Source organism: Poecilia reticulata, linkage group LG19, assembly GCF_000633615.1.
Source record: "Poecilia reticulata strain Guanapo linkage group LG19, Guppy_female_1.0+MT, whole genome shotgun sequence".
Lineage (NCBI taxonomy): Eukaryota > Metazoa > Chordata > Actinopteri > Cyprinodontiformes > Poeciliidae > Poecilia > Poecilia reticulata.
This window is the reverse complement of record NC_024349.1, coordinates 26,865,914-26,889,444: the sequence shown is the minus strand read 5'-3', so window position 1 is coordinate 26,889,444 and position 23,531 is coordinate 26,865,914. Positions and strand designations below refer to the sequence as shown.

Below are 23,531 nucleotides of genomic sequence, written 5' to 3'. Positions count from 1 at the left end.
CTGTTTATCAGAAAACCTAACAAAAAAACTCAGGGAGGATCAGGGTTTATTTAACATACCAGAGACACATAAATACAGCAATAGGTGATTTATACTGTAGTTGGAAAAATTATAATTTATACAGAATAAACCTCCATCAAATAGCTGGTTCAGTCTTCCATCAACTACAAATATTTCCAAATAAGTTGATTAAATTCCTTAAAAAGTGTCTATATGCTGATGAAGATCCCACACAAGTAATAATAGTCCAATTCAGTTTAACCAGTTACCAACCCAAGAATCAACAGACTGAATCAGTCATTAGCAGGTTTAGTTCAGTGTTTCACCTGCCTTACATGTTTTAAGTGTTTCCTTTCTGCCACATATAGATTGAATCTATGATTAACAACCTTCTGCTCTTCTTGATGGCTGCAGACGGTCATACAATCATCCAACTCAGCAGTTCTGGAACAGAGGCACATCTAAGCACGCCCTATTTTAAAAACTCAAATCCCACAAAATCTCACAGGATTTCATACTTGGGCCTGGAGCGGTGGGTAGGATGAAAATAATACAAAAATGAGACATGACCTCAATTATTAAAAGGAGACATGACCTCAATTATTAAAAATATCTGTTTTGCCCCAAAATAACCAAGATTACTATGGGCACAAAACAATGCCCTTATTTTTCAATAAACACATTTAAGATCMAAGTAATATTGAAAAACTTACCATAAAACTGCTGAGAGGAGAATTCAATTCAGAAGCCGGTTGCAAACAAGCCAGCAGCAAAGCGGCTGTTTGATTGGGACAAACCACTAGTGTAAAAAGGGGGAGTCAGACTGTACAACTCCTAGTAGAGTCTTGTAGATGTTTTTGTGTGAACTCATTATGCACAGTCAGTAATAATATTTACAGACAAGTAAGAAAATGTTCAGAAAGGAATCACAACCCACTGTTCTCAACATGTAGTGCTTAATTTGAAACATGATTAACCCCCACTTAGTAATAAAATGTTCTGACCCAGAGCTCAAGGAAGGGGGGGAGGGAAGAAAGGATGAGAGGAGGTAAAGAGGGGAAGGTTGGGAGGAGCGGCTGAGTGGTGGAAGGTTTGGGAGGGAGTAGGGGCAGATAAGGAGGTGATGAGGGATACAACAGATTGCACCCAATGGTAAATCAACCTTGAATTATAGTCAGAATGGTTGATATTTGGTTGAGATCGACAACTGATGATGGATCAACCATCAAACAACCATCCATCTCTAGCCAAGTAACCAATTTTGAAACTGTGTCATTGAATCAATGTTGTTTTGTGGTTGAAATGTAATGAATGAAATGCTGATGTCTGATCAACATCTGATCAATGTTGAATCAATGTCAGCTGTTTTGCCACACACCTTCCCATCCTCTCCTCATCGGAGCTCTGGGTCAGAGCATTTTATTAGTGAGTGGGAGTTATCAGGTTTTAAATTAACCACTGTAAAGGATATTGGGTGATGATTAATTTCTGTACATTTTCTTACGTGTTCATAAAAATTCCTACTGACTGTTTGTGATATATTAACACACAAACATCTACAACATACTACAAGGAGTGGAGCGGTCCACCCCTGCTATTTACATAAGTGGGATGTTAAAATCACGCAGCCGCTTTACTGTTGGCTTGTTGGCAAAAGATGTTAATTCAATGTTGAATTGCCATCATGTGCAATCTGGGTACAGAACGGAATCACAACTCAATGTTGTGAACACATAGTGCTTAAGTTAAAACGTGACTAACCCTCACCTAAAATGGGGTGTGCTGTGGTGGCGCAGGGGTTGGTTAAGCACAACCCACACATGGAGGCCTTAGTCCTTGACGCAGCTGTCGCAGGTTTGATTCCTGGCCTTGGCGACCCTTGCTGCATGTCTTCCCCCGTCTCTCATTACCCACTTTCCTGTCAATTAACTATTGAATAAAGGCCACTAGAGCCAAAAAAATCTTTTAAAATGTGAAAATGAAAAACCTTCACTTAAAATTAAAGTTGTTTCACCCGGAGCCCAAGGAGGAGAGGGAGAATGGAGGGGTAGATGGGGCCAGGTGAGGGGTGGGGGGAAAGGTGTGTGTCTGGCGGCTGTAGGGAAAGGGGTTGGGCTTTTGAATGGCTGGTGGTGGTGGAGGGTGCAAAAAACAACTTGCATTGATTGAACATTTAGATTACTAGTTCTTCCTCAAATCTTGTCCTCAAGGCAAAGTGGCCTGCATGTTTTTAGTTCAGCAAAACCCCTTTAATCAGATGTCAATTAAAATCATGTGTGCTGAATTGGGGAAATGCCTAAAACTTGCAGGGCAGTAACTGGAGGACCAGTGCTGAAAAACACTGGATTCGATGTTGGCATTTCAATCAATGGATGTTAATTGGCTAGAATTGAATGGTTGTTTGATGGTTGATCCAGCTTCTGTCATTGACCTTAACCATAAATTCAACCTTTGTGATCATAATTCAACATTGAATTAACATCTATTGCCAACAAGCCAACAGCTGTGTGGTTGGGCCATCCCACTCATGTAAATGGTAGGGGTGGACCGCTCCACTCCTTGTAGTAAGTTGTAGATGTTTTCGTGTCAATATATCACATACAAACAGTCAGTAAGAATTTTTATTAACAAGTAACAAAAAATTACAGAAAGGAATCACCACTCACTATCCTCTACAGTGTTATTAAAAATGTGATAACCCTGCTCAGTAATAAAATGCTCTCACCCAGAGCTCTGATGAGGAGGAGAGGATGGGAAGGTGTGTGGCAAAACAGCTGACATTGATTCAACATTGATCAAACGTTGATCAGACATCAGCATTTCATTCATTAGATTTCAACCACAAAACAACATTAATTCAATGACACAGTTTCAACGTTAGTTACTTGGCTAGAGGTGGATGGTTGTTTAATGGTTGATCCACCGTCAGTTGTCGACCTCAACCATACATTTAACCTTTGTGATAATAATTCAACATTGAATTAACATCTTTTGCCAACAAGCCAAAGCAAAGCAGCTGTGTGTTTGGGCCATCCCACTCATGTAAATAGCAGGGGTGGACCGCTTCACTCCTTGTAGTAAGTTGTAGATGTTTTTGTGTTAATATATCACACACAAACAGTCGGTGAGAATTTTTATGAACAAGTAAGAAAATGTACAGAAAGGAATCAGCACCGACTATCCTCTACAGTGCTTAATTTAAAACGTGATAACCCCGATCAGTAATAAAATGCTCTGACCCAGAGCTCTGATGAGGAGGAGAGGAGGGGAAGGGGTGCGGCAAAACAGCTGACATTGATTCAACATTGATCAGACGTTGATCAGATATCGGCATTTCAGTCATTTGATTTCAAACACAAAACAACATTGATTCAATGACAGTTTCAACGGTTTGATTGGATGGTTGTTTGATGGTTGATCCACCGTCATTTGTCGACTTCAACCAAAAATCAACGATTCTAACTATAATTCAACGTTGATTTAACGTCGTGTGCTATCTGGGTAGTCATTACTGAAGGCCAAGTATACAGACTTCATAATCTGCACTCTTTTGGTTGAATGCAGTATTTATTTCCACTTTGGCTTTATGTTGTTTAGTTTTTATTCAAGTATGTTTTTTGTTAATGGAGACTGAGAATCCATTTTATTTTTGTTTTTGGTTGTTTTGTTTATTTAGTTTATCAGTTCCAGTGTTATGTGTTTGTTTGAAAATAAAGTGTATCTATCTATGGCAGGAAATTGCATGTATTATTAGTCATTTCCATTAAATCGGTGTCAAAAGGTCTTGAAACAATATTATCGTTTATCGCAATAATCTTTTAGACAATTAATCGTCCAGCAAAATTTGTTTCCTCCATATGTTCATAATTCTATAATGCTTGATAACTTCCTGCCTTGTTGGAAAGAAAATGTTTGTAATTTTTAGGTTTGGAGCCCTTTCAGATTGGCCCATACACCAACTTTGTGAACATTGGTGAGCGCTGCAATGTGGCTGGGTCACGCAAGTTTGCCAAACTGATCATGGCTGGGCAATATGAGGTTATTATGATCGTTATTATTTCTTAGATTGTAATAAAATCACTATTCCACCTCAGGAGACAGGTTTGTTGTCAGTGGGTTCTTCTGTGTTTTGTCTTCAGGAAGCTCTGAGCATTGCCATGGCCCAGGTGGAGATGGGAGCCCAGGTCCTGGACATCAACATGGATGAGGGCATGCTGGACGGTCCGACTGCCATGGCTCGCTTTTGTAACTTTGTAGCCTCTGAGCCTGATATTGCACGGGTAAGACAGTCAAATGAATTCATTTTCTTTCTAATTTTTTCCATGTTTAGCAGAATTCTGTTTTTAGGAACAGTGAAATACAGAACCTAATTCATCAGATGCCCATAAGTGACCCTGGCATATAGAATAACCATCATTACTGTGGGTTATTGTTAGGTGTTCTGAGTTAAAGAAGGTATAGAGCTGATCTGTTTCACTTGCTGATCATACGTCCGACATTTGTTTTTTTTACACTTTCAAAACCATCCTACCTGTTTAATGAGGAACTGAATGACCTTGCTCCATATTTTATGAGCCCCTCAGGGTTCTAGAAGTCTTGTTTTTGGTCCTGCAGGTTCCTCTGTGCATCGACTCGTCCAACTTCTCAGTGATTGAGGCTGGGCTGAAGTGCTGTCAGGGCAAGTGCGTGGTGAACAGCATCAGCCTGAAGGAAGGGGAGCAGGACTTCCTGCTCAGAGCTGCCACTGTGAAGCGCTATGGAGCTGCTGTGGTGGTCATGGCCTTTGATGAGGATGGACAGGTGAGGCCTAAATATTCAGCCAACACACATGTACACACACATACTGTCTACAAAAAATATTATAATCATAAAATTATATGTCAACATATCATGGTTATGGATGATTTAGTTTGTCTGTGATTGTGGCTCCCACACAGCAACAATTACTAGTGCAAACATTTTATGACCTTCCTTGCATGATCACAGTTTGAGTGTTTTGCTTTACACTCTCTGCTACGGTTGCCTTCTGGTCCAACAGTGCAGACGTAGCTAAGTTCAATGGTGTTATAGTAGTTAGACATTTACAGTGTAAAACACTGATTTTAATTACTAAGTTACTGTATGTAATATTGCACCTCTTCAGCGGTGTATGAAATGCTGTCTACCAGAAAATAGAACATACATTTCTAACGAAGCCATAAATACCATAAATAAGGAGCAACAATACAGAGAAAAGTTCTGTCAGGAAATAAACCCATCCTGGACTGGCTCTAACAATGGATGTTTCTATTGACCATAAAATTGCCATTTAGCTTAAAGAAAACACTTTAAGCTATTAAAAATAACTTGCCAGGATGAGGTGTTTTTTTGACTGCATCAAAATTGATTTACTTTGCTAAACTGCAATGGAAACACTTTTTTCGCATTTCACAAGTAATATGATCAACAACCATATTAATGTTGTCACTGATGCAGGGAGAAGAAGACGACAGGAAGTAGTTGTTACAGTTCTGTGGACACAATCAGACTAAATATATCAGTCAGAGATGGCCGACACATATGTGGAGTTTTATTGATCTGTGCTTGGAGCAACAACAGGAAGTGAATGTCTCCGCTCCACAACAAATCAATGAAAGCAAACTGATTTTTTTTATTCCATTTTTCATAATGAGAAGATAAACCTTTAATTAGTCAATCTAACTTCATGCAGGACATGCAGGATGTTGTTAGGTCTAACTGGATGAGAAGTTTTCTTCATTGGGATTAATGTGGACAGTTTTCCTCCTGCCTAATACACTGTGTTCTCTTTATCAGACATACACTGTGCCATCATAGCAATGATATTGAAAGATGACATTTTCATTCTAAGGTTTGAGCAATAATCAGTAACTGCTGGTGGTGTGCAGTTGCTAATTAATGTGCTGCGACTTGAGGCCACAGATACGGAGCGGAAGGTGGAGATCTGCACCCGGGCCTACAACCTCCTGGTCAGCAAGGTCAGCTTTGATCCTAACGACATCATCTTTGACCCCAACATCCTCACCATTGGCACTGGCATGGAGGAACACAGTGACTACGCTGTGAACTTCATCAGGGCCACCAAGCTTATCAAGGTAACAAGATCAATCTAAGACAAAAGGTCTGCAGTCGGGTTGTGGCCCTCTGGTCCATACAGCAGCTTTCTGTAGGAGATGTTAGAGACATAAATCTGTCTTATAGCACTTTGACTTGGTGGTTTTAGAAAAAAGCAGAGTGCAAAACTTTCTTGATTTTTATGAAGAATCCTTCATTGCATCATCATCTCTAGAGGTCCACAGTCGTCCCCAGAGCAGAACCATAAGAGAACCAGAACAGGGCCAGAACAGAACCAGAGCAGAACCAGCTTTCTCTAGGTTGTTGAGCCTTTTCAGGGTTTCATTTTTGAATGGTTCAAATTTGATCAATGCAGGGAAGTTAAACCTGATGGATGTAGATTTAATCCACCACTTCACAGTTTTTCCATCAATGCACCAACATCTTGCAGGAGGATTCTGTGTACCTGTAAGTGTTGACTGGTTATTCTGCTGTATGTCCGCTATTTTTAATCTGTTATAAGGTGCTGTGGTAGAAAAGCTGCTGTATGTGAGCTTATTGGTGAATGCTGTAATGATGATAAATTCAGGTAAAACAAACTAGCTGTGTAAATGTGTCTCTGCTTTGGATTAGTTGCAGCCATAGACATAGACATTCTTATCTGGCTATTAAATGACATTCATCTTTAGTTTTTTAACTATTTCACCAGAATATCTTACACCCTCTCACCTCCCACACACTCACACACACACGCGCGCGCACACACGCACACACACGCACACACACTACATTTTCTGTTGTATTTAACAACAACACACCCCAGGCTGCGATTGGATTCAGCAGCCTGGATTTATTTACACTTCTCTGTAATATTGATATTGTGACGATGATACATTTGCAGTAATGTGTGCAGCCCTATCCCATTGTGGCTTCACAATACTTTAGCCATTGCTCACACACTTATGCATCGATTCAAACAGCAATCCCTCCTGGGATTGGAAATGGCTTCAAAGTGGCGTCTGGGAAAAGATGAGTTTTAAAGGGCTTGGGATGTAAACATGGAGCTGCTTGGCAGCTCATTTCTAGCGGTATAATCACATTTCTAACTAAGAGCATTATGGGTAATGAGGAGACACTCTAATGAAAAGCTATCTGTTTGTGATTAGGAGACCCTACCAGGAGCCAGGGTCAGTGGAGGCTTGTCCAACCTCTCCTTTTCCTTCAGGGGCATGGAGGCTATCAGAGAAGCTATGCATGGAGCATTTCTCTATCATGCCATCAAGGTAACTATGGTTACAGTGTTGCATCCACGTACCCAGACACAGTTGCCTTTCTATCTTCTCTAATCAGTTGTTGTGAATTGCCATCACACCTAAAGATGACAGAGGCACAACTTGCTGTTATGACAATATTATGATGTCATAGCAGGAAGATTCAAATTCAGTTCAGTTTCTCTGCTCCTCCTGGTCAGGAGACTCATTTCTACTGAAGTATTCATACATCTTCTGTGTAACAACTGTTATGTTCTTAGTGACTGTTGAAAAAAGTCCATGTGGAAAATATCAGCCTGTGAGATCTAATCTCCTTCAGATTAGCTGAGCAGAGCAGGATGACACTAAAAATTAATGAAAAGTGTAAAAACGTCTAAAATAAATTGCAAATTCTGGAGACTGGAAATAATAGCTTTCTATATTTTTTATCTTAAAGGACTTTTTGTGGCCTTTATTTAACAACAATAAGTACAGTGACAGGACAGCTGTGAAACAGGAATAAGACATGTGACAAAGGTCAACAGGTCAGGATTTGAACCAGTGACTGAGGCCTCTGTCTATGGGTCACACACTTTACCACTGCCACACCCTGGAAAATTTTTTGATTTAGTTCATTTTAGTTCAGATAAAAAATATATAGTTTTTGCTGTTTTGAATATCTATACCTCTGTCCTGTTGAAAAATGTTAGTTGTTTTTCTTTTTGTTTTTTTGTCCAGCAAGGATTAAAAATAAAGTTTGCAGTTCCATCAGTATTTATCTATTTGAAAATAGGAGTAAAACAGAATTTTTAATATTTATAAAAACATAAAAATTCATAACATTTTACAGTAGAGGTGTGCCGATCGATCGGCCACCGATCATAATCGGCCAATTTCCGTGAAAAAGTGTATGATCGGTAATCGGCGATCACGGTCTCTTGTTGCTGATCACCTGCATTTCATTTCTCAGCCTGCCTGTGCAGCTGGTCTCCTCTTTCCTTCACACTGCGCAAACACGCAGCAACAAATCCTAAGCAATCCTAAGAAAATTGAAGCACGTCAAAATGCATCAACACGGCGAATCTAATATGGCATAAAAATAATGTCATACTTGAGGAGTTTGGCTACATGGAGGCTCACTGCAGTAAAAAAGACATATGGAGGATCAGATAGCAGGTAAAGCAGCGCACAGCTACAAACACTCACCCGGATTAGCATGACGGTCAGAAAGCTAAACAACTAATCCGCAAAATTATTTAAATCTTCATAATTTTGCGGACGAAAATTATGACGCTGCAGCGTCTTACACCGCTGGTTCTGCTCTCGCTGTTGAGCCGCCGCTCCGGCTACAGGTAGTAATATTTCAGACGGAGCGCCGGTTCTGCTCCACCTGGTAGTGACTCTCACACCGAACCTCTGCTTAAAGCTGCAGTGTCTAACTTAAAAAATTACATTTTACATACGTATTAAAACTTTCGCTGTCTTAACATGAGACAATCTCTAAAAAAAATAATCGATCTCCTCCCTGCTCTCCGCTCAGTCAGAAACAGCCACTCAGAACTAGCAGTAATCAGCTAGCCGCCATGCTATCAGGAAGTTTTCATTCAGTAACTCTGGATTGTTTATTGTAATGGATCCTGTTTTTGCCTTTGAATGTTAAGTTTTATACTTGAATTTTTTGGCAATGTTGAGAGGTTTTATTTTGGCTCTTTGCATTATTTAGCCTCTTCAGAGCCTCCATATGTTATCAGTCTGTTAAAGATAGTATTATTGATAGCAGTACAATTTGCACAATGCCTGTTTTGWTTTTTTCTTGGAAAAAGTTATTAAAAACAAGTTTTTGTCTAAATTAAGGTGAGTTCATGGTTCCTTTTTCCACATAATAGTGGACACATAGTAGTGCTTATGATAAAAAATAAATAAATATTATGTGATCGGTATCGGTATCAGTGATCGGCCCTCATGGGTGATCGGAATCGGCAGGAAAAAACCTGATCGGCACATTTCTATTTTACAGTTACATTGACTACCCAGAGACAATAACTCCTCTGTCTTGTACTACAGACTTTATGAAGTGTTGACGGCGTGACGTCTGTTCTCTGGGAGTCTTCACTGCGCTTCCCACCTCTTCTTTACGTTTTGTTACAGGCATTTTGCTGAACACATCTCTTGTGAGATTTAAATGAGTTGATGTCATTTCCTTTTTAGAATGGGATGGATATGGGCATTGTAAATGCCGGGAACCTTCCTGTTTATGATGACATCGATAAGGAGCTGCTGTTGCTGTGTGAGAGCCTCATCTGGAACAGAGACGCTGACGCTACAGAAAATCTGCTGGCCTACGCTCAGGTAGAGGAAACCTGGCAACCATCAGTCCTCCAGGCTGTTGCTATTTCTGCTGTTGTGGATGTTGTTGCTGCTGCTTTGCCTAGACTGACACAAGTCTGCCTCTCATTAACAGAATAAAGGGAAAGGAGGGAAGAAGGTGGTTCAGACAGATGATTGGAGGAAAGTATGTGTAGAAGAAAGGCTGGAATATGCTCTCATCAAGGTAAAGACATTCACTGGCTGGAGCAGACACTGTGTGTATGTGTGTGTGTGTGTCTCCCCTTGGCCCAAAGTGTGTTATGCTTAGATGCAAGTATAAAAATGGATTCCACACACTGTTGTCTGTGTTCCTGTCAGGGAATAGAGAAGTATGTGGTGGAGGACGTGGAGGAGTGCCAGGCTCAGGTGGAGCGCTACAGGAGACCCCTTCACATCATCGAGGGGCCCCTGATGAATGGCATGAAGGTGGTGGGGGACTTGTTTGGAGCCGGGAAGATGTTTCTGCCACAGGTGCCACTGTTATTCATCTGCACTCATTGTTTCAGTTTTCATCATATCATCTGTATGCCATTCATTCTAGTCATGCCATTAATGTTAACAGTAATGTAAACAGTTCTGAAGTTGAAACTATAAAATTACATTTCCATGTGTGGCTCCAACTGTCCTGCTGGTTTAAAGACCCAGCTACAGGAAGAGCTTCAAGTAACGCAGTTTAGTATGCAGACAACAACGTATAATAAGTGTTCAGTTGAACATTTCCCCAATGAGAATCGTTGCCATGGCAACAGATTGTTGAATCTAAAGGCTCTTGGTGAGGACCAGAACTCATCTGCCTGTACTGATTCTCACTAAGTATTGTTGTCACCGGCCACTACATTAGGTACAAGCAGCTGTTCCAATCCTTCACAGATGGTGAATCAGCCAATCACATGGAAGCATCTCCATACCTTTCGTTAGCACCCTACAGATGTGAGCAGACAGCAACAGATTTGCTTTTACTGTCGATTTAAATAAATGACTTATTTCTTGAGTTAGTCCCATCAGTTAGCATCAGTCAGCATGTTAAGTAGAACTAAATTGACAATTTGATAATACTTCTGTGCTGTTATTAATGTTGTAAAATCAACAGTTGCCCCAAACTGCTTTACTTATCATATTTCCAGGTAATCAAGTCTGCTCGTGTCATGAAGAAGGCAGTCGGTTATCTGATTCCCTTCATGGAGAAGGAGAAAGAAGAGATGATGGCAGCATCAGGATCGGCAGAAGAGACGGTCAGCAGAATTGTTTTATGACATGTTTTTTTTTTTTACACAAAAAAACATTCAAATTTTACACAAACTTTTTATGTGAGAAAATTGGTGTTTTTCACCCTGTGGAATAGAGTAAGGTGGTTCCCAGCAAACACATCACATAACAATAACAAACTTTATTTGAAAAGGGATAATGTACAACTCCAGCATAAATGTCACCATTTGATGCGCTGTACCAAGTGCTAGTAAAGCTAATTCACAGCTGCAGTGCAAATTAGCTAACCCTAGCAGTGTAACCCTACCTAACCCTGCCCTCTTTCGCCCCCTCTTCTTCTCCCCCTTCTCTTCCCCCTTTCCTAACCCTTCACAAGACCTGTATCCTTACCCTAACCACTCCCTTTTCCTTGCCTAATCCTAACCTCCCCCACCCTTTTCCCCCCCTCTTCTAACCCCTCACCAAACCTTCATCCTTACCCTAATCACTCCCTTCCTTTTTACTTGCCACCTCCTCCCCCCTCCTTCCTCTCCTTTCTCTCCCCCTCTCTCTCTCTTCCCCCTCCCCCGCCATCGCTCTCTGTTCTCATACACCTCCCCCTTCCCCCCCTCTTTTTTTCACTTCCCAATCTCGTCTCCTTTCTGCTGCACAGTGCATAACAAAACACTACAAGCTCCGCTTGAGCCCAGCTTAAACGGAGCATCAGCACCCACGGGTGCTACCCTACCCTACCACCCACGGTATGTGCTGTGTAAGGTGCGTGGAAGGTGGCTCCCTGGAGCACATCGCAAGCACCATACACCGGCCACAAAGATTATACCCTGTTGCTCAAGATGGTTCCTGATCTCGAGTGAGAGTGCACTACCTATGAGGAAGCAATATGGGCTGGAACCAATCGTGGTGGGCCCACGTACCTCAAGAGTGAAAATTCTCAAACCTAACTGATACTAGTCTATTCCTAACCCTAACTCTACCTAAAACTTAATTCACACCTTACCTCTAAATGTTCCCCTGACCAAAAGCCATCATATTAGAACTGGACTTTGGTCCAGTGTTTGATAACTCTGGTCTGGACATATTAGAATATTAATTTCCAATGGTAACAATGACATCAGCAGTGATGACATCACTGTTTAATACATCAAATGAATCTCTCTCTTGAATATTGCACACAGACTGTTTCCAGACCTGTTCCTGTTTCAGACTTCTAAGTTATGAAACTTCTCCAGGAGCTGTTAAAATTATATGAAGGCACAGAATCAGCCCAGTACAGGTTTACATTCTCAGGTGAGAAACAGTCACCTGGTATGAAGTAAAATTTTAGGTGCTTGAATTGCACCGAAGATAAATTAGTTTAATAAAAGCATGTCATGAATATGTGTGTGTATTCCATCTTAAGAACAGAGCATTCTAGCTTCTTTGTTGCTTTTACTACCAGTACATGATATGCATATAGGATATACCGTATTTTACTCACTATAAGGCGCACCTAAAAACCTTCAATTTCCTCAAAAGCCGACAGTACGCCTTATAATCCGGTGCGCCTTATATACAGGGGAACTGCCCCCGATGTCCATGCAATATTGCAGAGTCGTGTAAGCCAACACAACCCTGCAACATTCACAGCCTTAAGGAACTCCAGGCGGATCTCATCCAGCCCCGGAGCCCTGCCACCGAGGAGCTTTTTGACCACCTCGGCGACCTCGTCCCCAGAGATTGGAGAGCCCAACCCAGAGTCCCCATGCTCAGCTTCCTCAACAGAAGGCATGTTGGTGGGATTGAGGAGGTCTTCGAAGTATTCCGCCCACCGGCCCACAACGTCCCGAGTTGAGGTCAGCAGCGCACCATCGCCACTATAAACAGTGTTGGTGCTGCACTGCTTCCCCCTCCTGAGACGCCGGATGGTGGACCAGAATCGCCTCAAAGCCGTACGGAAGTCTGTCTCCATGACCTCTCCAAACTCCTCCCACGCCCGAGTTTTTGCCTCAGCGACAACCCGAGCCGCATGCCGTTTCGCCCGCCGGTACCCATTAGCTGTTTCTGGAGTCCCACAGGCCAAAAAGGCCCGGTAGGACTCCTTCTTCAGCTTGACAGCATCCCTCACCGAAGGTGTCCACCAACGGGTTCGAGGGTTGCCACCGCGACAGGCACCAACAACCTTTCGGCCGCAGCTCCGATAGGCCACCTCGGCAATGGAGGTGCGGAACATGGTCCACTCAGACTCAATGTCCCCCACCTCCCCCGGAACGTGCTCGAAGTTCTGCCGGAGATGAGAGTTGAAGCTCCGTCTCACAGGGGACTCCGCCAGACGTTCCCAGCAGACCCTCACTACACGTTTGGGCCTGCCAGGTCTGACCGGCTTCCTCCCCCACCACCGCAGCCAACTCACCACAAGGTAGTGGTCAGTGGACAGCTCCGCACCTCTCTTCACCCGAGTGTCCAAGACATACGGCCGCAAATCCGATGAGACGATGACAAAGTCAATCATCGAACTGCGGCCTAGGGCGTCCTGGTGCCAAGTGCACATATGGACGCCCTTATGCCTGAACATGGTGTTCGTGATGGACAATCCGTGACGAGCACAGAAGTCAAACAACAGAGCACCACTTGGGTTCAGATCGGGGGGGCCGTTCCTCCCAACCACGCCTCTCCAGGTCTCACTGTCATTGCCCACGTGAGCGTTGAAGTCCCCCAGTAGAACAAGGGAGTCCCCAGGAGGGGCACTCTCCAGTACCCCCTCTAAGGACTCCAAGAAGGGTGGGTAATCTGAACTGCCGTTCGGCCCGTAAGCACAAACAACAGTCAGAACCCGTCCCCCCACCCGTAGGCGGAGGGAGGCTACCCTCTCGTTCACCGGGATGCCCACTCCAGCCCGGCGCCTCTCACCGTGGGCAACTCCAGAGTGGAAGTACGTCCAGCCCCTCTCAAGGAGACTGGTTCCAGAACCAGAGCCATGTGTCGAGGTGAGGCCGACTATTTCTAGCCGGAACCTCTCAGCCTCACACACTAGCTCCGGTTCCTAACTATGTATTAAAAACATACTTAAATAATACAATTGTTTATGAATGTAGCTTTGATAGATGTTTGAATATGGTTTCTAGTAACAAAAAGCGTGTTTTGATCGATTAAATGCGCTGATATGTCATTGTGCTGCTAAACACATAACGCTGAGTGGAGTGGTGGACCGCTCCAAGATGGTCGCCCTAATTCTCGTCAGCGACAATAGGCAAGAGCGGCCCATGAGGTGTCTATCCTTATATTATGTCTATGCTAGCAACTACGGTAAGCAGCCGCCGACTTCATTTTCCCCCGTAGAAGAAGAAGCGCGCGGTGCATGCTGTGATAGTTGTCAGAACGCTGGTTTGTAATCTGTTAATAAAGTTTGACTGACCTATCTACCTACTGACCGTCTAGAATCAGGTCATCTGCAGGTCATTTAGCACCACGTTCTCCACGAACATGCTGTGCGGGAACGGAGAAGCGTGACCATCGTCCAGCCACGTCCCGGCCCAGTCGCGGAAGGCTCTCCTCGCCGACCGGAGTCGGACTGTTTTGTTGACATTCTCTTTAGTCCATCTAGTGGTTGCATAACGTAACTCCAGCCTCTACTGTAGTGTTTATTCTATGCGCCTTATATATGAAAAAAGTTTTAAAATAGGCCATTCATTGAAAGGGCGCCTTATAGTGCGGAAAATACGGTAACATAAACAACATTCTTCCTCTGAATAGTCTGATCCATTCCTGTCTGCAGGATCCCTATCAAGGCACCATAGTTCTGGCTACAGTAAAAGGAGACGTCCATGATATCGGCAAGAACATCGTGGGCGTGGTCCTGGGTTGTAACAACTTTAGGTAAGTCCACTTTCAATCTCTGCTGTTTTTTTTTTTTCCTTTTTGTTTTTTTTTTAAGTAACCATTTTAAATTTTCTTCTGATTTCTTTTTTGTTCCATATTGTCAACTTTACCTTAGTTGTTAATATTAATCCATTCACACATTCACTTTCACATCTACACATTCACTGCTAATGACCTGAAAAACAACTTCAATCATATCTGGTGGTCTCGTGGCAGCAGCAGTGAAAGGCTGAGTTTTTTAGAAGGTTAGCAGCTCATTGGAAAAGTTTCTTTTATTTCTCCATTTACAGAATCTAGAGAGATGTTTGTGCTTAGCGACAAAGTCACCATTCTGATCTGTCTCTATTCACCAGTGTTTGATGGAATCAGTTGGATGAGGGATTACTTTTGGAAACCAACAAGAAAATATTTAAATAATTAGTAAGGAATAAATAGGAGTTCACAATATTGTGTGTAAAACAAAAGTCTATGGTGAAGATTCTTAGCCATCCATGGCACAGTAATACTTAATGCTTTAATGCTATCTAAATGCTGAAGACATTTCAGAACTAGAGAAGCCTTTTGGATGAGAGACAAAGGGTCTTTCTGAAACTAGAGAAGTCCTGTTACTTTTTACTGAAGTAATGTCCATTTCTTGTTGCTACACAAAAAATGGAGTATTTGCTGACATGAGGGGTCTTTAGAAGAGCTGATGCTCTTTGGAATCTGTTGACTGAACCTTTGGGATTTTACCTTCTGACCCTGCCATGAAATTTAAGGCCAGAGAGTTTTTCTAACACTGATTGTTCCCTTCCTCTGGAATGAAATACATCAAGCTGTATCTACGGTAAAGCTGTGATTCACTGCTTCTGGAGAATTGACCAGCTTGTGTTTGATCTGTTGCAGGGTGATCGACCTGGGTGTCATGGTGACCTGTGATCGTATTCTCAGGGAGGCTGTAACACAGAAAGCTGGTATGATTAAGATGTGCCTCATGGCAAAGGTTGCTGGGTAACTGGAGATATTGTTTACAGCAGAACTGTGTAGAATTAGGGAAATAGAGAATAGCTATAAAAACACATTCCCTGGTAAATGTTGGGAACACTGGCAAAATGTTGAAAGTTAAATTAAACTGTTCCATTGCAGGGGTCGCGGGAAGCCATCTGGATGAAGAAAAAAAACATGAACGCTGTATGCGCTGGGTTTTTACCATAGAATGGCCAACTCTCTGTTATTCCTCTGTCAATGTGATACAGTAGAAGCTTCCGCACTTCCCATATCTGTGTCCTCTGTCATTTTTATCAGCAGTTAAAACTGTTTAATCCGTTGTTAACAAGTCGTAACCTGTTTTTCCGAGCCACCTTTAAACGCAACATGAGCGCTACGACACTCGCGCTGGGTTTTCACCTGTGCGGCAGTGAAGGAGACCTGCTACTGCTGGGCGGAGCTACGCAGGTGTGTTAGAATCATGGCAGCAAATCAGCAAAACGCAAAGAACGTATCAGTTTTCCCCCAAACTAACCGAATGAGCTGAGTAAAGCTGTTGGATGCAGGTAAAGTTAGCTAAAAGATGACTAGCTAGCTAATATCAATACATCACCTTAAGCTTGTTAAAACGTAGCTTGTAGGCTATTAGTGTTGTTGTCTATGTTCAGCTACGATTCATTTTACCCCCCAAAAAAGTTGATTGCCCCCCTTGTTCGTCTGGAGCCGGGGCTGGGAGTCTCTAAGAATCCACCCCCCAACCCACTTCGCTCACACACATCGTTCGACCAGACAGCTATTTGTAAGCCATGGGGGTGGGGGCAGAAATAGTTTGGAAACCACTGCCTTAGTCTTATTATTAATTTGCTCTGGAGATTTTTGATGCTGTTTGCTTCTCATTGTACCACTTTTAGTTTCTTTTTTTTCCTGTTATGACTTTGAGCCAACGGTGTATTTATTTATACTATATTTATTTCTGTTCTACTGCGTGCTGATGGATGTTTGTTTGTTTGGAGCAGATGTCATTGGTCTGTCAGGCCTCATCACTCCCTCTCTGGAGGAGATGATTTATGTGGCGAAAGAAATGGAGAGACTTGGAATGACAACCCCTTTGCTGATTGGAGGAGCTACCACATCAAAGTAACTTAACCATACACTGACACATAGGATATAATTTTTAAAGAAAACTGTGATTTAAATATTGTAATGACCCAAAGTGGAGTGTTTCAGTGCTGTTTGTTGTGTAGGGCACACACTGCTGTGAAGATTGCACCCTGCTACAGTTCTCCTGTAGTTCATGTCCTTGACGCCTCCAGGAGTGTGGTGGTGGTAAGTCATTTATCCTCTCTGCCATGGAGGAACCAGCTGAAGGATGGTAGAGGTCTGGTGCAGGACCAGCTTTGCATGTATTAGTGACTCATTTGGCTCATTAAAACTGCTGTCACAGTGACTTATCTTTCTTTTTGTGCTTGTGTACATAAAACACTTTTTACATAGGTACTACATAAAGTAGTAAAGTGCATGGCTGGAAACATTACCATCAAAATCCTGCCTTGTAGCTGAAGTGTGTGTGTTCCTTCTGCAGTGTTATAAAATAGTGTGTAAAGGGTTAGGATGTATTATTGTTTCAGGACAGAGTAAGACATCAAAACCATGATTGTTTTATTTCTTTTGTCACATTTAAATATCTCAGTGGATAGAATTAAATGTTCTGTTCACTGTCAAAATATCCCCAAGTGACCAAATAGATATTAGCTTATTAATCTGTAAATATAACTACCTCTACTCAAGTAATAATACTAACACATTTTATTGATAAGGCACTTTTCATGACACTCAAGGATAAAACAGAAACATGAGGCAATCAGAAAAAAGTAGTAGAGGTGTGCCGATCGATCAGCCACCGATCATAATCGGCCGATTAACGTGAAAAAGTGTATGATCGGTAATCGGTGATCACGGTCTCTTGTTGCCGATCACACAAACCGATCACCTGCATCTCATTTCTCAGCCTGCCTGTGCAGCTGGTCTCCTCTTTCCTTCACACTGCGCAAACACACAGCAACAAATCCTAAGCGATGTGGAACTATAACGCACTGAGTGAATGGGGAAGTTTGCGTGTTGCGGCGGAAAATTGAAGCACGTCGAAATGCATCAACACAACGAAGCTAATACGACATAAAAACAATGTTATACTTGACGGAGTTTGGCTACATCGAGGCTCACTGCAGTAAAAAAGACATATGGAGGATCAGATAGCAGGTAAAGCAGAGCACAGCTACAAACACTCACCCGGATTAGCATGTCGGTCAGAAAGCTAAACAAATAACCTGCAAAATTATTTAAGTCTTCGAGCTGCGATGTAAGACGCTGGTTCTGCTCTCGCTGCTGAACCGCTGCTACGCTACATCGGTTCAACAGCCGTCTATTGGGCAGAAATAGCGCTCCGTCTATTTCACAGACGGAGCGCCGCTTCTGCTCCACCTGGTAGTGACTCTCACACCGAACCTCTGCTTAAAGCTGCAGTGTCTAACTTAAAAAATTACATTTTACATACGTATTAAAACTTTCGCTGTCCTAACATGAGACAGATAATCTCTAAAAAAATAATCGATCTCCTCCCTGCTCTGCATAATTACTCCGCTCAGTCAGAAACAGCCAATCAGAACTAGCAGTAATCAGCTAGCCGCCATGCTATCAGGAAGCATGGCATGGCTTTGTGCTTTTGTTTCAGTAACTCAGGATTATTTAATGGAACCTGTATTTGCCTTCGAATGTTAAGTTTTATACTTGAATTTTTTTGGCAATGTTGAGAGGTTTTATTTTGACTCTTTGCATTATTTAGCCTCTTCAGAGCCTCCATATGTTATCAGTCTGTTAAAGATAGTTTTACTGATAGCAGTACAATTTGCACAATGCCTGTTTTTTTCTTGGAAAAAGTTATTAAAAACAAGTTTTTGTCTAAATTAAGATGGATTCATGGTTGCTTTTTCCACATAAAGTAACCGGTAGTGCTTATGATAAAAAATTTTTAAAAAATTATGTGATCGGTATCGGTGATCGGCCCTCATGGGTGATCGGAATCAGCAGGAATAAACCTGATCTCTAAAAAGTAGTAATGTAGGCATGTCAAAATATGCCCTATTGTAATTTTGAAAATATATATTTTTTTATAAATAGCGAAGCTTCTGTTGCAAACATTGTCAGATAAGCTATCTTGGACATGAGTGTGAATGTTTAACAGAGTGAAAATGGACTTTTCCAAGTGTCCACTAGTGTCCATTCTAGAAGTGAAAGTTCATTGCAAATTGAATCATTTCCACAGCTGCCACTGAGCTGCATTTGGATCAAATCATGTTCATGATCCTTTCTGGTGCTGAATTTATTTGGAGCTCGTGTTTTTTTTTGTTTTTTTTTGTAGAGGTGAGAAGTGTTTTTCTTGGTTTGGTTTGAGTCTGCTGGTGTTCACCCAGTTCTGTGTCTGTGTCTCAGTGCTCCCAGCTGCTAGACGAGGAAGCGAGGGAGGAGTATTGGGAGGATGTGAAGGAGGAGTATGAGGAAGTCAGACAGGAGCACTATGACTCCCTGAAGGTGAGAGTTTGTATTAGTGGAGAAGAAAGAGGGCTTCTCTGGTTCCAGGAATCTCTTTATCCCATTAAGAACAAACAGGTGTCTCCTTGGAATGTAGAACATGCAGAGAAGTGAAATGCTGTCCTTCCTCCCTGTGTTGCCTCTAGGACCGTCGGTATCTTTCCCTGCCTGAGGCCAGACAGAAGGCTTTGCATGTCGACTGGTTCTCTGAGCCTAGACCAGGTAAGTCAGCGCAGATCGGTGAATTTCAAACTAACATAAATCTGTTTAATGGCTGTCTCAGCACTAACAGAGCTGATAGCGAGCATGTTCAGTGTGTCTGGTTGTCTTTGTGTTGCAGTGCGCCCTCAGTTCTTGGGAACTCGTGTGTTTGACTGTTACGATCTGAACAGTCTGCTGCACTTCATCGACTGGAAGCCTTTCTTTGATGTGTGGCAGCTTAGAGGGAAATACCCCAACAGAGGATACCCCAAGATCTTCAATGACAAAACTGTTGGTATGAGCTTCTCTTTGCGTTTTCAGACTGCTGTCCTGCTTCTGCCATCCATCCATTTGTTTCCTTCTCAACAGTAGGTTGGTGTTGAGAAGAAAGCTCTGTGGGCATCTTCTACCACTTCCTGCACAAAAACACAAAGAAGTGCTGAACAAGGACTAGCACCAGTTCTTCTGTCATCAGCGGGTTGCCAGTTTGATACCCACTCTGTCCGTCTCTGTTGTTGTGTCCTTGGGCAAGACACTTCTCCCACTGCCTGCTGGTGGTGGTCAGGGGGCCCGGTGGTGCTGGTGCATGGCAGCCTTGCCTCTGTCAGACTGCCCCAGGGCAGCTGTGGCTACTATCCAGCAGCTTGCCACCATCAGCATGAGAGTGTGTGTGAATGAATGTAGAGTGAAGCGCTGTGGAGTCCTGTGGACTTGGTGATTACATTATTGGATACTCATCTAACTATATTGTATTGTTACTTGTTATATCTAGCAGGAGCATGTAAATAGGAAAGGTCCCAGGACTGAACCCTGGTGTACCCACATAAGCACATTTTGAGGATCCTATTAGTTGTTTGAATGTTATAAATATTTTTACCTTAATGAATAAAAAGCATGGTCTGTGAAACTAAGCTCCATTTGCTAAAAGCAGAGTTTGATCTCTGGTTTTTTATCACTATATCAGAGATGTTTGCATTTAGGAGATGTTTTTTTAACAAGCATGAGGCTTTGAACATACCATTAGATTACTAATGTGAAGCTGTTTTTGATTCATCTTTCCTTTCCCAATGTCACGAGAGTAATTGACTGGGAATCCTTTATGTTCTCAATCAGCTGATAACAGCAGAAGGTTCAGGCTCTGCCTTTTCTGTCCTTGTTTTGTTTTATTGCTTCATGGTTTTTATAGCTTTGTGCTTTTGTTTTGCTCTTGAATGTTCTACATTTGAATATTTGGAACTCCTCTGCATTCTTTACACTCAACTACAGAACATGGTTACATCACCAGTATATGTGATCAGGCTGTAAGTCTGAATAACTGACTGATGTCGTGCTGTAGGTGCAGAGGCTCGCAGAGTCTTCAATGACGCCCAGTTACTGCTCCATCACATGATCGACAGCAACAGTCTGGAGGGGCGGGGCCTGGTGGGCTTCTGGCGAGCTCAGAGTATGGGTGATGACATCAACGTGTACAAAGATGATGTCACAGTTCACAGAGACACGAAGCCAGTCGCCACATTTCATGGCTTACGGCAGCAGGTGAGAGTCTGGATCAACTTTGTTATAGTTGGGCACACACCCACCTAACAGCCCGACTCCCTCTCTGGGAGTGTAAGGGCGGAACATGGGGAGGCATTAGCAGTAAGGGAATGTGTGTGTCTTCTGCAGGCGGAGAAAGACAGCTCCAGCTCAGAGCCCTTCCTGTGTGTTTCTGACTTTGTGGCTCCTGTGGACAGCGGCGTTCCCGACTACATTGGGCTGTTTGCAGTAGGTGTGTTTGGAGCGGAGCAGCTCAGTCAGCGGTTCCAGGCCCAGGGAGACGACTACAGTAGCATCATGGTCAAGGCTCTGGCTGATCGCCTCGCTGAGGTGATGAATGCAGGATGAAACTTTAACACCATAAAACTGTGAACATGTTAATGATTCACAAAATACATGAATAATCATTTAGATGATGTTGATGGTAACTTGGAGGATTACACCAGGAGCAATTTAAAACCAGTGATATGTGCCAGGTAAAATTATTCAAAATTGTGATATCTCATATTTTTTATATAACATAATTATTAAAACAAGGCTGCACAGTGGCGCTGTTGGTAGAGCTGTTGCCTTGCAGCAAGAAGGTTCTGGGTTCGATTCCAGGTCTTTCTGCATGGAGTTTGCATGTTCTCCCTGTGCATGGTGGGTTTTCTCTGGGTGCTCCAGTTTCCTCCCACAGTCCAAAAACATGACTGTCAGGTTAATTGATCTCTCCAAATTGTTCCTAGGTGTGAGTGTGTGTGTGCATGGTTGTGTGTCCTGTGTGTCTCTGTGTTGCCCTGTGACAGACTGGCGACCTGTCCAGGCTGACCCCGCCGTCCAGGGTGACCCCGCCTCTCGCCCAGAACGTTAGCTGGAGATGGGCACCAGCAACCCTCCTGACCCCACTAAGGGACAAGGGGTACAGAAAATGGATGGATGGATGGATAATTATTAAAACAGACAGTACTACAGTACAGCAAAGCTACTTTCAGTGGCAAAGCTCCCAGATCAGAAATCAGATTCAGAACTTTACTGATCCCAAGAGGAAATTGTTTACGTTTCTACCTCACAAGTAAGGACAAAGAAACACAGAACAACAAACAATAAATAGATTTAAACCAGTCCAGCTCCCAACCTTGACTGATGCCGTCCAGCTCTGGCTGACAAAACAGCTTCAACCAGACAGGTTAACTAGAAATAACTGAGATAATGTCTGTTAGATTAGAATGGGCCATCTTTATTGAATTATGTAAAACTGGAGATGATGATGTGCCTGCTGCCTCTGCCCCAGGCATTTGCTGAGGAGCTCCATGTGCGTGTGCGTAAGGAGCTGTGGGGCTACAGCTCTGACGAGGTTCTGCAGGCCTCAGACCTGCACAGAGTCCGCTACCAAGGAATCAGACCTGCAGCTGGATACCCCAGCCAGCCTGACCACACGGAGAAACTCACCATGTGGAGGCTGGCTGCTGTTCAGAAGGAGACGGGTGAGAGCAACACAACATGTCTAGGTTCTCAGTGTTGCATCCCTTTATATCTGCTCTCTTTTCCAAACATTCCAAACTCAAAGGTGTTTATGACAGAATCTGCTCTTTATGATGATGATGTTAAGATGCTGTGATGAACAAACGCCGACCAGGGTCTGTCTGAATACTCCTCGTGTTTAATGATTAATAAAGGTTCATTTTGGTTTGTTTAAATGCAGTCAAATAACCTTCTTGAGCAGATAGAAAAATAAGGTTTGGCACCGATAATGTAAACGTTTCTTATTTCAAGTAGTATTTCATGGATTATTTGCCTGTAATAAATGGTAGCATGGTGAGGGTGCTAGCTTGTTTCTCCAAGTCTGTACTTGTAAAGCCAAGACAATTTATAAGCCTTCAAAATATTTATATTCATATATTAAACATGACCTGCTTATTCAGATGGAAGTCTGATGCGTAGACCACCTGATTTGTTGTGTGTATAATCACACCCTGTCTGCAATCCCAGCTGGACTAACTGAATCATGGCAGATTAAAATAATCCTCTGCTCAGATTTAGAAAACTGCTGTTTGAAAGTTCTGCTGTTATTTTAACATGAACAAGTAGCAACATAAAAAACCATAGAAGAAACTGTTTCAAAAGTATTCAGCACTCCAGGTACAGTTATGACTTCATGATAGACAGACAGACAGATATGATCATTGGAACATAATAAAACTTTCTGTTGGCACCACCAGGGGGAGCTCTAGTATTGTCAGCTCACTCTTTCACTACATTGCAACAAGAATGGTTGTAATGTACCGTTGTTGGTGTTGTAATGATACATTACAACAAGATTAAGAACCATGAACGGCTCTGGTGTTACTGGATGTCACATGTATGTGGAACACGGCGTAACTCAGTTTTGTGTTTAGATCTATGTAAGGTATCATTTTGTTCATTTTGGCTTTGTATGTGGTGTGTGTGTGCGTGTGCGTGTGTGTGTGTGTGTGTGTGTCTGTGTGTGTGTGTGTGCGTGTGCGTGTG

General features: G+C 42.6%; 1 protein-coding gene across 1 annotated transcript in view; it reads left to right on the top strand.

The window, feature by feature from the left end:
- mtr (5-methyltetrahydrofolate-homocysteine methyltransferase) overlaps positions 1–23,531 on the top strand; it is a 37,108-nt gene that overhangs the window by 10,693 nt on the left and 2,884 nt on the right. The window contains exons 13-31 of the mRNA XM_008438069.2: positions 3,926–4,038; positions 4,140–4,280; positions 4,615–4,800; positions 5,934–6,113; positions 7,239–7,355; positions 9,531–9,671; positions 9,784–9,873; positions 10,008–10,160; positions 10,814–10,921; positions 14,647–14,747; positions 15,636–15,703; positions 16,733–16,853; positions 16,961–17,042; positions 19,206–19,304; positions 19,451–19,526; positions 19,645–19,800; positions 20,842–21,041; positions 21,171–21,371; positions 22,315–22,507. Coding sequence (XP_008436291.1) covers positions 3,926–4,038; positions 4,140–4,280; positions 4,615–4,800; positions 5,934–6,113; positions 7,239–7,355; positions 9,531–9,671; positions 9,784–9,873; positions 10,008–10,160; positions 10,814–10,921; positions 14,647–14,747; positions 15,636–15,703; positions 16,733–16,853; positions 16,961–17,042; positions 19,206–19,304; positions 19,451–19,526; positions 19,645–19,800; positions 20,842–21,041; positions 21,171–21,371; positions 22,315–22,507 — 2,526 coding nt within the window. The remainder of the gene's footprint in view (positions 1–3,925; positions 4,039–4,139; positions 4,281–4,614; positions 4,801–5,933; positions 6,114–7,238; positions 7,356–9,530; positions 9,672–9,783; positions 9,874–10,007; positions 10,161–10,813; positions 10,922–14,646; positions 14,748–15,635; positions 15,704–16,732; positions 16,854–16,960; positions 17,043–19,205; positions 19,305–19,450; positions 19,527–19,644; positions 19,801–20,841; positions 21,042–21,170; positions 21,372–22,314; positions 22,508–23,531) is intronic.